The sequence below is a fragment of the Microplitis mediator genome, chromosome 8, assembly GCF_029852145.1.
Source record: "Microplitis mediator isolate UGA2020A chromosome 8, iyMicMedi2.1, whole genome shotgun sequence".
Classification (NCBI taxonomy): Eukaryota; Metazoa; Arthropoda; class Insecta; order Hymenoptera; family Braconidae; genus Microplitis; species Microplitis mediator.
Window position 1 is genome coordinate 14862717 of NC_079976.1, and position 14759 is coordinate 14877475.

A 14759-nucleotide genomic window follows, 5' to 3' on the forward strand; every position below is an offset into this window, starting at 1 on the left:
TGCTGTGTGGCCCAAAAAAATTTAATTAAAAATTTTTTCGAGTCTTGTATGAAAATTCGGTACTTTAATACGTTCTAAACAATGAAGTCCGCCCTGATTAAGCCAAACGATTTAATATCTGCTAAGTGTGTATCTATATATTAGACGATTCGAATTGTTTTTAATAATTTCAAATCATTTCTTTATATGAGTGCGGTTATTATAATACTTTTTGATATACCGTATTGCAGGTGCTATCATGGCATATTCTAGCGAATCCTACTGTTTTAGAGATATAAAAGCATACGGAAAAATTGTTAAATTTAAACAATACGTTTTCCATTGAAAAGTATAAATATACTAAGCTTACGCATTTTGAATTTTTTTATACACCCTTATGTTACTGATTGCGATAAAAGACAGGATAAATACTTTTTTTCCTAGAATTATTCTATTTAACATCTAAAAGAAGCATAATCTAGAAAGATAACATTTTTCGATTCTGAGTTATTTTCTCAAGATTACAAATAACATTTAGAAATCAATTTTTTTTATTTTCAAGTCAATAGATCACCAATTAGAATTTTTAACCTGATTACGTTCAATTTTTTTTTTTTTTTTGAAATTTCTTCACACACGTAAAGTGTGAACGGTTTAATGGTTTGGACCCGTAATGGGAGTAACGGTCGGATATAAGGAAATTATCAGCCAGTCCTTAAACTATCAAAATGTCCTCAAACAATCGGTTTAACTGAAGAATCGTCCTCAAACTATCGGTTTGATACACCTAGTTGATATATAAAATTCAAGTTTGTTAGTGAAAAATTAATTTTTGGAGTTATTAAAAAAAAAAAACAGTTTTTCATGTCTTTTTGGAATATTCTATATTTTTTCTAGTTATTTTATTTCATATGTTCTATCGTGACACCACTAACGCTCTGATGTTAGTTGAAACTGATTTGAATCCTTGTTTTGATCCCTGACATTTTTTTTTGCTTTAATACATTTATTAAATTGAACATGATTTTCAATAGTAGTTGCATATATAGGAATTGATACTTAAAATTTTCAAGCAACGTTTGAAAAAGTATGTTTACAACTGAAAATTCTTTCATAGTATTGAATTAAAAGATACAAAATATTGCTGTAACAAAAAAAAAATCATATATACAGTTTAATGTGTGGAAATATCTTGGCCTTGACAAGTCCGTTATAAAGCACAACTTCTCCGCTTCGTATTCAAAGCGTGCAAAATTTATGAATTAGAAAAATCCGAATTTTAATAATTTTTGGAATTTTGAAAATTTGTGAGCATCCAAATTTTAACCAGCTTTAATTGAAATTTGAAGCAAATTGGACAGGCGATTTATGAATTATGCAAAACAAATTTTAAAAAAATTTTTTTGGTTTTTATATTCTAAATAGCTCAACAACTACTTAACAGAATGACTCCAAAATATAATCAATTCAAAGCCTTTCGATCGCTACCAAGTCAAATTGGTTAATTTGCTTTAAGGATATCGTACGACATAAATTAGTTTACACCACCCTCCACCCCCACATATATAAACACATGGACGAACATCTCAAAATAGTCGAAATAGCTTTTTTAAACCTCGGATCGTCTTGAAAATTGATACATCAAAAAATTAATTGAAAACAATTGTTATAAGAAACTAACAACTGTGCATTTTAGAAATAAAATAAAACATTCAAAATTATAATTCTTTCTTTTCAAACTAAATATTTCAGCTCCGCGCTACTCGCAACATCGCCCGTGTACCTACTTTTATGACCGTCCCGGGTTCGGGGCCATAAAAGTTGATCCTTTCCGTACACAGCGCGAGCCTTTCACCCGCATACGCAGCTCTTCTACGCGAACATTTGGTCGCCAGATTTCGTTCCCATTTTTTTATACATAACTTTTTACTATAAATAATTTTACAGAACTTTCTCACGCTCTTAGGAAAATGGAAAACTCGAGAAACCTCCAAACCAGTTTCTTGAACCTTTTTTTTTAGCATACTGGCAGTCTGCACCAACTCATTGCCGTTGTTTCCAGTCAGTCATTCTCTGACCTCTCGTACCGAGCACATCGTGTGCTTCCGAACTTATCAGTTTTCCTAACCAGTTTCGCAGCAGTTTGCAAATATCAGTTCAATCATTTCTTTTCCTGACACAGTGTAATTAATAACCGTTCAGTTATAATTATTCAGTTAATCCTAGTTGAGCGGGCAATTATTACCATCAAGAAACAAGTGCGCAGCATCCAGAGTACTCAGCAGCTCGTGGTCATCGTTCATCTGCATCAGCTCACCCCGCACTGGTGTGACCGCGATATCCAGCCGCAAACTACCAGCACTCCACCACCAAACTCAGGTCTAAGTAAATTACAACCTGGGTTACTTTCGGTGTGTAAACAGATTCAATTGCTATTCTCTCTCGCATGCTGTCAATACTCTGACGCTCTAAGTGGGTCGCGCTATAATGACTGACCTTTACCAGTTCGTCACAAGGTCTTCCTGAGTCTGGTCCCGGTTCACTTGCGACCGGGGCATCACCTTGTGACTCGTCAGTAGTTATAGCGGACCACATCTACTCTGGAGAATCCTTTCGGGTATTCTCTCCTTACCGAGAGCACCATAATGGCTGACCTGCCCCCAGTCTTCGCCAAGGCCTTACCCAGAACGGTCCCTGGTTCTCTGCGACCGGGACACCGCCTTGGCGACCCGTCAGTCGTTGTGGTGGATCGGCTAGATGAGAGTTTCGAGAGGTACCTACTGGATTCTCACCTGACTAGTCCGCATCTGACCTCTCTTAGTACGTCATAAGCTCTTTCAGTGTCTGGTCCCGGCTCACCTGCAGCCGGGGCACCTCCTGGTGAACTGTCAGATGCCCTAGCAGGCAGCATCATCTTCCTGCTCTTACCGATTGCATCACAATGGCTGACCTGCCCCCAGTCTTCGCCAAGGCCTTACCCCAGACTGGTCCCTGGTTCTCCGCGACCGGGACACCGCCTTGGCGACCCGTCAGTCGTTGTGGTGGATCGGCTAGATGAGAAACGAAGCTCGAGATGCTCTTGTGACCGTGCACCTGTCTACTCAAGCTATAATTTAACTGTGCTCTGTTCGAGTCTCCCGCAACGCCCATGCGTAGCGTGCGAGAACTCCAGTATCATCTTCTGACTCCTAAGCTGATCTGCAGCTATCTCTCTAATATCCGAGCAAGCCATTAACGACACATTATTCCCAACAGCTGCTGCCTAATCACTGCGAACGAGAAATTACGAACTGAACGAGCAAAGTACGAGTTTGAACGAGCGCTGTGAGTCTCCAGTCCAAGAACCAGAGTCCTGCACCATTTCTGAGACCGCCAGATCACGTCAGCAGCAGCTTGACCCTGCCAAGCTAGACACAGCGAGATCGTCAGCCACGGGAGTGTTTCACCTATCCTGTTGAAACCATCACCAGTACCAGAGTCATCCAATACAGTCCACCACTCTAACATCCACTCTGAGTTTGCAACAGTCAAAAGACAATATAATCTGCTCTTAAATATAAACTCCATAATAATAAATTTATTACTAAACACCAACAAATTTATAAACTAATTATTTTTAGTTCTCGCCCAAACAGATCGTCAACACCTGATAAAAACTTGATTTTCGAAAAGCGGCCCGAAACCAGTAACAACTTTCCTATTTTTTTTTAATTTTCAACTTCCATTGCAGGAAGTTAAAAATACTCTGAAATGTTATAAAAAAAAAAATTTTTTTAAATTCAGTTGAAATCCATAACAACATTTGAAATTTAATAAACTAAATTTGATTCAAAAAACTAAAATTTTATATATTAATTACATGTATATTAAATCAATAGTATGTAGACCGTTCTCTAATTAAACCGATTAATTGCGGACATTTTAATAGTTTGAGGACTGGATCGAAGTATTCTTCAAGCTCATTTTTTTAAAATCATGCCATTTAACATCTAAAAGAAACATAATGTAGAAAGCTAATGTTTTTAGGGAAGACCTCTTTGGGATAGGTTCCAATTGGAAAAGTAACTGATAGGACATATCCCAATAACCCAGATCCCTATTACCTGAATTACCAATTACTAATAATCCCGATGACCCAAATTTCCAATCACCTAAAATCCCGATCACCAGTTATTTCAATTACCAATATTACCAATTACCCAAATTACCAATAACCCAAAAGTTCGATAGCTTAATTTTTCGTTAACCAGAAACATTGATGACAGGACATTCCGATTGGACAGTTTTCGTAAACTCAAAGTCGATTTCTTTCTAATCGACAGATGATACTTATTTCAACAAGTACACTCAGTTATTATATAGATGGCCAAAAACTATTATAAAATGAAATTTCATATAAAGATATTTGAATTTTAAAAATTAAAAATTTTTATGTGTTTTTTTTTTAAATCATTTATTACAATTAAATCATCGATAATAATTATTTTTTATAATAATAATGTTTATTAATATTATGTTTAATTTATTATAATTTTTATAGCCTTAACTTAAGTGATATTTACGACTAATCGTTATTTATATTCTTATATTAACGAATTACTTTTAAAAAAAATACACTTTCATTATTATTATTATTAATATATTCATGTCATTATATTTATTTTATTTTTTATAAACAATAATAATGATAATAATAATTACCATCATCGCACCAATTGCTTCATTTAAAATCATATTCATGTATTAAATTTATATTAATATATAATTATATTTTAATGTCTTAGTTTTTAAATTGTTAATATTTTATTGAAAAATAATAAATATGAATAATCCAGTGCATACAAAATTTACTTACTAAATAATTTTCTACTATAATTTGGAATCGTTCTCTACCCTCGCAGATTTGAATCACGGTGGAAACACGGTGGGTTTGTTCCATTCTACCACTGTGATTACGCGGTGTATCCACCATGATTCCACGGTGGCTTGAACACTGTGTATACACGGTGTTTCCACTGTGATTACGCGGTGGATACACCGTGGAACCACGGTGGTGAAATAGCACAAAGCCACCGTGGAGTCAGGGTGGATACACCGCGTAATCACAGTGGATACACTGTGTATACCCGGTGGTGAAATGGAACAAACCCACCGTGTAACCACGGTGGATCCACGGTGTTTATACTTCCACGGTGTTTCCACCGTGATTCAAATCTGCGAGGGTACACATGGCAGCTGTCGTGTTTCGTAGAATATTAATTTTAAGGCGATTAATTTTTGATATTTTTAAGATTTCAATACAATGTTTTTTATAAATTAAAAATGTTATTAATAACGGCGTTTGATTGAGGTACAATAGCAGTTTGGAAAGCTGATTGTTCACCAACTAAGCCAGTCCATCCATTAACAGTCGCTAACGGACCGAGCATATTTTGAGCATTATTATTAGCAGCAGCAGTAGATCGCGCACTTGCAGGCAGCGAGTTAAATGATACATGAGCTGGATGGGTTGTAACAGCAGCCCTTGATGACTGATTTACTGGCTGTAATGTAGTTGCATTAGCAGGACTATTAACAATAATAAAAATAATGATAATAATAATAATATTTTTTCTTAAACCTTTTTATTTTCCTTTGCTGTTACTTTTTTCCCCCCGTTGTCTTCTTCTTGGTTTCTCTTAGCCACTTATCACTAATTTTTTTATTTTTTACTGTCTTGAATACGTTTGACAAATGGTTATAAACTAAATTGTTTTTTAATGTTGATTTCAATCGTTCTGACTGGTTATTTTTTTCGAAAATAACCCATTTGTTATTTATCATTATTTGTTGAAAATTATTGTTGTCAGATAACTGTTGTTTATTTTCACTAATACTAACGATTTTATTTAGTGAGTTAAAAGTAGTTGTTTAAAGTGGGAGAGATTGTTCAGTAACGCTTGTAACTGGTGTTACCGAAAAGGATGCAGTAAGTGGTGTGTCAATTCGAGGATTAATTTTTGTAGACGATGGGGTCTCTGTAGTGACTGTTGAAGTGGTAGTTGAGTTATTCAAATGCTCATCAGGTACATTTAGTGAACCAGAAGTTACGGTACTTAGTAATGTAGAAGTGGTGAGTGTACAATTACTTTTTTTTGGTAATTTCTCAGTTTTTAAAATCTGTAATCTTCGATTGAGGAATGGATTACATGATTTTGAAGGTATTAACTGCTCTACTTCATTAAGTAAATTGATATTATTTATATTTTCATTTTGATCAGTTTCAAAAATGTCCAGCTCCGCAGGTACCGAAGAGTCATAATCTATATCATCGGCATTATTCCCAATTATTTGCTTTAACGTATGTTGTAGCTCAAGTAATGACCTTGGAATCATTTTCATGAAATTTTTTATATTAAATCTACTCTTCTCTTGTTCAATTTCATGTCTCAAATTATTAATATAATAACGCCGATCAATAACATGTTTGGGTGTGTTTCTTTTCGGTTTTTTAGCATTCGTAAGCAGCCTGCTGTAATTTATTTCTTCATCTTTTAGCACTTTATCAACACCATCTGGAAATATAAATATAGAAAATTATTGAACAAATATCACCATGTTTTTATAAACTACAATTATTTTTATTTAATTTAAATAAATAAAAAAAAAAATAAAAAGATATTTATAATTATAAAAAACATTAAAACTTTTCTTGTTTACAGTATTTTCAGTAAATCGAGAGATAATTTAACAACTGACGAAAAATTTTGTATTTTTAATCTATTGAATTTAATTAAATTTTTAGCAAGTTTTGCTAGGTTACTAGAAATAAGAGAAAATTTTATAATTCGACATCTTTAACTGGTAAAATTTACAGGGAAATATAAAAAATATTATAAAATTTGCAAAAATAATTTTTCAAATTTATATTGACTACAATTTTTATTTACGTAATTTATATTTATAAAAACTAGTGCTGTACAATTTGGCCGACTAAACCGGCCATTAAGTTTAACCAGGTTAATTAGTTCATCGGCCAGCTGGTTAATCCAAATTAACCGATTAACTAGTTAAATGGTTAATCGGTTAAATAGTAAATTTACATTTTTCTTAATATAAGTAATAAATTATTATTATTTCTTATATTTTTAACATATTTACACTAATATTTCGCGTGTCAAATGCCAAAAGGGCATATTACAGCAGTTAGATAGGGTCCCATGCCAAAAGGGCGGATAAAAAAAATTTTTTTTTGCCATGCCTTTTAGAATCGCTCGAAACGTAAAGATCTGCAGAAAAAAAATTTTGACTTACTAACGATAAAAGGACATATCTTAAGATGTGCGCCCTTTTGGCTTTTGGAAACTGTCGGTCTAAAGCCAAAAGGGCGTATAAAAAAAATCAGGATTTTTCAAAATTTCGAAAAACAGTCTTCAAAATTGTCCGGAGAAAGTTTATATGAAAAAAAATTTTGAAAAAGTGAGCATTTTCGATGGTAGTAACTTATATTTTTTATCATCTTGGACAGTCAAATGTAATTAGAATAATCATCAACTGCAATTTTCAATGAACTAGGAAATTTCCAAATAATTCATGATTATAAGCTAGAGATAGTAAAGTTCAATATTCGTTCTTATATTCAACGCCATGCGGAGCGTATGGTGGAGAGCTAGTATTTAAGACATACGCCCTTTTGGCTTTGGAAATTTTTTTTCATTTTTAGACTTAGAACATGTCTACAAAACGATTGGTACAAACGAAAATTATACGCCCTTTTGGCTTTGAAGAATCAAAAGGGCGCATAATTTTTATACGCTCTTTTGGCGTTTGGCACGCGATTTATTTATTTTATGTTCTAATTTAAGACAATTATTTATTATAGATATTTATATAGTTGAATGATAATTTTTTTTGTTTTTCCCTGGTAGAATTTTTTTTGGACTTGTCTGGAAAAGTCTTTAGAACTCTAAAACTGAGTTTTTCAAATAGAAGTCCGAAAAATTTCCACCAGGGAAAAACAAAAAAATTATCATTCAGTTATATAAATATCCATAATAAATAATTGTCTTAAATTAAAACATAAAATAAATAAATATTAGTGTAAATATATTAAAAATATAAGATTTAATAATAATTTATTACTTATATAGAGAAAAATGTAAATTTACTATTTAACCGATTAACCATTTAACTGGTTAATCAGTTAACCGTTTGATTAATTTAACCGATTAACTAGTTAATCGGTTTAACCGGTTAATTTGGATTAACCAGCTGGCCGATGAACTAATTAACCTGGTTAAACTTTATGGCCGGTTTAGTCGGCCAAATTGTACAGCACTAATAAAAACTATATTAACGTAATTTATATTTACGTTTTGATAATACTTTTTTTAATCTGTACACGACAATTCCTCATTATTGTAAACTTTTTCAGAGTTGCTAATAAAATTATGAATTTTTTTTTCGGAATTATGTTTAAAGAAGGAAAATTAATATCAGAAAATAAATTTTACCGACTAGTTCCCAGATGCACGGGTGTTTACCGCCCAGTTTTTTTTTATTATGGCGATTAAAACTTTCACATGCGTCATTGTTCAAATTTGGACAATCATGTACACTAACATGATTTGCTGCATTTATCCACGTTTTATGTAAATAGTCCATAAACAACAAAATATTCGGATCTCTGTCAGACAAATTTTTTATTTTGATCTCGTCTTTGAGAATTTCTTCTACTTCAGGAAATTTATCGGCAGGCAGTGAAGGAATAGTAAGTACCATGGATAAGATTTGATCGGGTATGTCTAATCTTAGTTTAGTCCATCGTTTAATAACAGCCTTTAAATAAATAACAATTAATTAGCTGTTTAATAAAATTATTATTACAACTCTATTAAGAATAAAAAGAACATAACTCACTTGGCAATAGTGAAAATAGCAACCATGGACTTTGGCCAACGGAAAACATTCCCTCAGCGCTTTAATAGTTGCTTTTTCGAAATCGCTAATAATAATAAATTTATTATTAGTTCCAATAGACTTTGCACGGATTTTTAACCAATTGAAAACTTCTTTATACATTTCAGTTGTTCTATTCTCCATAAAAACGATTACTGTTCCAACATACTGTAAAGAAAAAAAAAGTTAACTAAAGACAAAATATTTAATTTATTTAAAAACTTTCTTTTAATTTTTATGTATTTTTTCACAAAATATTTAATTTTTTATCAACAGAGACATAAGAAATTTGAATTTATAAAAAAATGAAAGCAAAAAGCATTTAATTTAGAGTTTTTTAAAACCAAAAATTATTATTTTTTATTATTATTTACCGTATCTCTGCATTTAATGTGAATTGTGTAGATTTGATGTATTTTTGGGCGTAGTGAAGTATTCTATGAATTTTTAAAGATAAATTAATATTTGTTTTAATTTTTTTAATTAAAAAATGTAATAAGAGTTTGTAGTTACTTCGAAGGTACCATCCATAAATATATCGTTCGATTCGTTTAAAGCTTCCAGTAATTTGCTGGTAGTAAAAATTATTGCAGATTTTCCTCCGACTGATACATAACCTTTAGCAATTTTATTTTCATACAAAATATTGTCGTTTTGTTAAACTGTCAGGTATTTTTCCTCTGTGATTTTTCCGTTCTCGGGACAATATACTTGAGCATGATTCAAAACTGTAATGGGCGGTTATCTCAGGAAATCTAAAAAAAATATTTAATTATAACTAAAGAATGAATGATTGATATACAAATGAAAAGTCATATTCATTATTTAATATAAAGACTTAGTAATATACATACGGACGACACACATCGTCGAAGATTTCTTTTAGTCCATCATTTGTCTCCCTACATCGCTTTTTCATAATTTCTAGAAGATCGGACCAATCTCCACCGTAAGGTTCTTCTAAATGATCATGCATATTTTCCACAGTGCAGTCGTCATCTTCATCCAAATCCAAACATTCCTCAATATCATCAATAGCAACAAGGAAATTTAGATAAGCAGTACATCCAGATTTTCTTCTTGAGCACCGAAATATATGTGTACTGCTTGAATCACGACTGTATTTAAAGCCTTTGTGAAAAATAATGTTTGATCCAGCTCTCTTACCGGGTATTACCTTCATAACAAATTTTATTTTATTATAAAATATCACAATACTTAAAATTATATTTTATTTCATCGATGAAATGATTAATGAAAAAATATTTCTTTAGTTATATATTATTTATATAAACGTGAAAATCGTTGTCATAGAAATTTTAAATTTAATTTGTTAACATTCATTAAAAATTCAAAATATTCAAGAATGAACTTACTTAATTGTATGAAATATAGATAATTAGTAAAGTTTAAAATTTTTAATTTGTAAAAAATATTGTATTAAAATCTTAAAAATATCAAAAATTAATATTACTTACAACATATAACGATTGTATGACGGTTATGTTTACATAAAATAGGTAAAAGTATAATAAAAACACTGTTTTCCTCTAAATAAAAATACATGAAAGTCTTGAAGTTATTAGTAGGTCGAAACTCGCAAAAACCGGTCTACGACTCATTATTGGTTAAAATTAAGGCGCGCGTGTAGCGCGCTATTCAAATTTCCATTATTGTATATTGCATTTGATTGTATTTTAAAATGGACATTTTGTATTTGAAAAAACGCGCCATTTCTTACTTCCCCGATGTCAAGAACTATAGTCTGTTAATACATAGAATTCAAAAAATGTCTGCTGTATCTATGGAGCCTATACCTACGTGCCACGTGTATAGGCTCCATAGTCAGCTGTGCGAGCTAACTTTTTAGAAATTGTAATATCTGTTAATGTACGTTTTAGAAATAATGACCACAGCAAGTGCAGGTCACCGATAAAAATAGTGAGTGTAAATTTTATTTTCTTTTTACTCCTATTAGTTTGATAGTATAAAAAACAGAAATTTATTGATTCAATGAGAATAATAATCAATAAATATTATATCAATATATTAAGAATAATAATAATGAATATTATTTTTTTTTATTTTCAGAGATGCACGTTGCAGTGATGGCAGTTTAGAGGTGACAACGAGAACACTCTCCCTTCGTCTTGCACCATCGGAGTTTTTCTCTCGCGAGTGATGTATTTGAAGAATGGAGTAGACTTTTTAAATGCCACGGAAAGAAATAAACATAATTGTTGCCGTTTACACGATATGTACAATCAACTGTCAATTCATTCATCGCAATCCTGGCATTCTTATTAATTAAAGCTTAACAATCGACGAAAAATGAGTTCGCTTACTTGTTATAAATACTACCTGATATGACGGATTATAAGGAGACCGTCGATGAGGCCGGTGACAAAGACAACGGCAGTTTTGTACGAGTCTAAACCAATTAACGACGCTTAGCTTTAGTCCAACAGTTTTTTAATGGGTTAACGACTTTGTACGTCGGCTTGATAAATATTTTTATCGGATAATTTAGTGTTGTGCCAAATAATTCTGTTTATTAGTAAAAAATTGTTTAAAAAATAAAATTACTTCATTGTCAATTTTAGCTAGTCATGATGAGCTTATACGGTGCTCGTCAATGTATCATGGGAAGAAGAATTCTAACAATTTGCAATAAATCAAGAGAAAATACTTAAAAAATGGCTGTCAGCAGGCTGGATCGCAAATTATCACACGAACGTTGTCTACTAGACGAGGAAAAATGTAGAGGACAAATCGCTGAGGAGCAACGTAACTCTTTACAGCACAGGTCATTGAGCGCAAGTTCAAGAAAAATTCTAAGCATGACTGTTACGACAATATTTAAAAAAGAAGTTTTTCAAGAAGAGAGGAGTTCCCAATTTATCCTAATGTGTCAGTAAATTAACTGAGAATAAAAGTTAGTAATCATTCATTTACATAACTATGTAATATTTACTTTATTTAAATTAATAATTTTTTTCTTATCATTTATGATTATATTTATATATTAGACAATAATGTTTATTTTTATGAATAAAAGTATATTTTAATATTCATAAATAATAAATATTATTTTGAAATGTAAATTCGGAAAAAAAAAGAAAAGCAAATAAATGAACGTGTTGCTATGACAACGATAGTAATTTCTTTTTTTTTTACAGTTGTTACTGACATACCCGAAACCAAAGCGTCTGAAAAATTACAAACCATCGTCATGAATAATTGTAAGTATATTTAAATTCTAAACTTATATTGTTGATAATTCATATTGTAATTACTCGTTGTTTAATTACAGGGACTGAGATAGAAGATTTTACTTTGGTAACTTTGCGTCTGTGGCGACATGGAGTCAACCAAAAATTTAATCGTTTGCGAGGTGACGGGGATGATTCAATTTGGGAGTAAGTTTCTTAAAATCATATTATAAATATATCAATTATAATAATTAATACGAATAACCTGCAGTCACTATGTGACGGCCGACATTTACGGATTATGAATAAGAAAACTTGGACTTTATAATTTTTTGATATTCATGATCACAGTATATATATTTTAAGTATGCTTTAAATACATTTTAAAAATAATAATATGCTCGACACAAAATTTTCCTCACTCTCTCAATTATATAAATCATAAATGACTATCGCTGAAAAAATATCAAGCCCAATTTACGATAAAGATATACTTGATACATAATTTTTCTTAATCGCTTAATTATATAAATTAATTTTTTACCTACAACCACATCGACATGTACAAAAAAAAAAAAATTTTTCCAGATCTATTAGCCGAGCCAGCGTTTTTACTCTACGAAACAAGACGGCTGCCATGTGTAAAGAACGGTTTCAAATTATACTAGAAAATTATTTAGTAAGTAAATTTTCCAAACTTTTTTTATTTAATTGATTATAATTACCCTGGCGGTTCTGAATCACCCTGGAAACACCCTGGAAACAGGGTGGAATCACGGTGGATCCAGGGTGGTTACACGGTGGGCTTTTTTTCATTTTATCACCGTAGAATCAGGGTGGTTACACGGTGTACCCACCCTGATTCCACGGTGATAAAATGAAAAAAAAAGCCCACCGTGTAACCACCCTGGATCCACCGTGATTCCACCCTGTTTCCACTCCCAGGGTGTTTCCAGGCTGTTTCCAGGGTGATTCAAAACCGCCAGGGTAATGTAAATTTATTTATTTTTTGTTTTTTGCAGATGTATTTTAATATGTCTGACCGGCAGCAAGAAATGGTTAGCCGTCCTCCTTATTCCGACGATTTTGATCAATTTATCATGCATTTCTGCAATAACGCACAGGAGTAATCTGCACCCATTCACAAGTAACGTCACTTCTGGTTCACTAAATGTATCTGGTGAGCATCTGAATAACTCAGGTACCACTTCAAGAGTCACTACATCGACCCCATCGTCTGTGTTTATACTTGTTAATAGTATATTACACATCGAGGGAAGTAAAGTAAGAAATGTCTCAGATCACATGTAATTGTTGGCCGAGGCGAAGCCGAGGTCAACAAACATGTGATCTGAGGCTTTCTTATTTACTTTCCGAGGAGTGTATGCTATTTTTCTCCTCGACGGAGGCGGAAAGCGGCAACTTCGTTTTGCACAGCGGGACGAAAGTTGACGCTTTCCGCCCGTCGAGGAGAAAAAAATTTGTGTGTTTCATGTTTATGCGCTGTATTATTCATTTTTATGATTTTGCAATAAAATATTAAGAATTTAAAAACTAAGACATTTAAATATAATTATATATTAATATAAATTTAATACATGAAGATGATTTTAAATGAAGCAATTGGTGCGATGATGGTAATTATTATAATTATTATTATTATTTATAAAAAATAAAATAAATATAATGAAATGAATATATTAATAATAATAATAAAAGTGTATTTTTTTTTAAAAGTAATTCGTTAATATAAGAATATAAATAACGATTAGTCGTAAATATCACTTAAGTTAAGGCTATAAAAATTATAATAAATTAAAAATAATATTAATAAACATTATTATTATAAAAAAAAAAAAATAATTATTATTGATGATTTAATTGTAATAAATGATTTAAAAAAAAACACATAAAAATTTTTAATTTTTAAAATTTAAATATCTTTATATGAAATTTCATTTTATAATAGTTTTTGGCCATCTATATGATAACTGAGTGTACTTGTTGAAATAAGTATCATCTGTCGATTAGGAAGAAATTGACTTTGAGTTTACGAAACCTGTCCAATTGGAATGTCCTGTCATCAATGTTTCTGGTTAACGAAAAATTAAGCTATCGAACTTTTGGGTTATTGGTAATTTGGGTAATTGGTAATATTGGTAATTGAAATAACTGGTGATCGGGATTTTAGGTGATTGGAAATTTGGGTCATCGGGATTATTAGTAATTGGTAATTCAGGTAATAGGGATCTGGGTTATTGGGATATGTCCTATCGGTTACTTTTCCAATTGGAACCTATCCCAAAGAGGTCTTCCCTGTTTTTAGATTCTGAATTATTTTCTCAAAATTACAAATAAAATTTAGAAATAAATGTTTTTTTATTTTAATATTATGTCAATGGATCAGGAATGAGATTTTTCAAGATGAATAAGTTCATTTTTTGTATCTACGGCATTTAGTTACACACGTAAAGTATAAACGGTTTTGATAGTTTGGACCCGTAATCAGAGTATTGGTTGCATACAAGGAAACTTTCAGCCAGTCTTCAAACTACCGAAATGTCCTCAAACAATCGGTTTTATTGGAGAATCGTCCTCGAACTATTGGTTTAATACACACATAATAAATAT

The 14759-nt window shown here is 31.5% G+C and overlaps 2 protein-coding genes and 1 long non-coding RNA gene across 4 annotated transcripts in view; 1 reads left to right on the plus strand and 2 right to left on the minus strand.

Moving 5' to 3' along the window:
• LOC130673548 (neither inactivation nor afterpotential protein C-like) overlaps positions 1-14759 on the minus strand; it is a 1009353-nt gene that overhangs the window by 104498 nt on the left and 890096 nt on the right. The window lies entirely within an intron of this gene.
• On the minus strand, positions 4533-10477 carry LOC130673555 (uncharacterized). Its single transcript, XM_057478597.1, has 8 exons — positions 10395-10477; positions 9771-10093; positions 9430-9671; positions 9291-9353; positions 8878-9084; positions 8472-8796; positions 5600-6533; positions 4533-5522 (listed from the first exon to the last, which is right to left on the minus strand). Exons 3-7 carry the CDS (start codon positions 9445-9447, stop codon positions 5890-5892), a joined length of 1257 nt encoding a protein of 418 aa, XP_057334580.1. The 5' UTR covers positions 9448-9671; positions 9771-10093; positions 10395-10477; the 3' UTR covers positions 4533-5522; positions 5600-5889.
• LOC130673556 (uncharacterized) lies at positions 10720-13783 on the plus strand. Its single transcript, XR_008990909.1, has 7 exons — positions 10720-10857; positions 11008-11407; positions 11520-11851; positions 12096-12158; positions 12230-12335; positions 12717-12807; positions 13151-13783. It is a non-coding gene; the product is annotated as an uncharacterized LOC130673556 (long non-coding RNA).

Excerpts from the sequence above, each read along its gene's own strand:
- LOC130673555 (XM_057478597.1), bottom strand. Across the intron at positions 9,085-9,290 it reads ACATTAAATGCAGAGATACG|TATGTTGGAACAGTAATCGT; the intron begins GTAAATAATAAT and ends TTTTCTTTACAG. Across the intron at positions 8,797-8,877 it reads GCTATTTTCACTATTGCCAA|GCTGTTATTAAACGATGGAC; the intron begins GTGAGTTATGTT and ends ATTTATTTAAAG.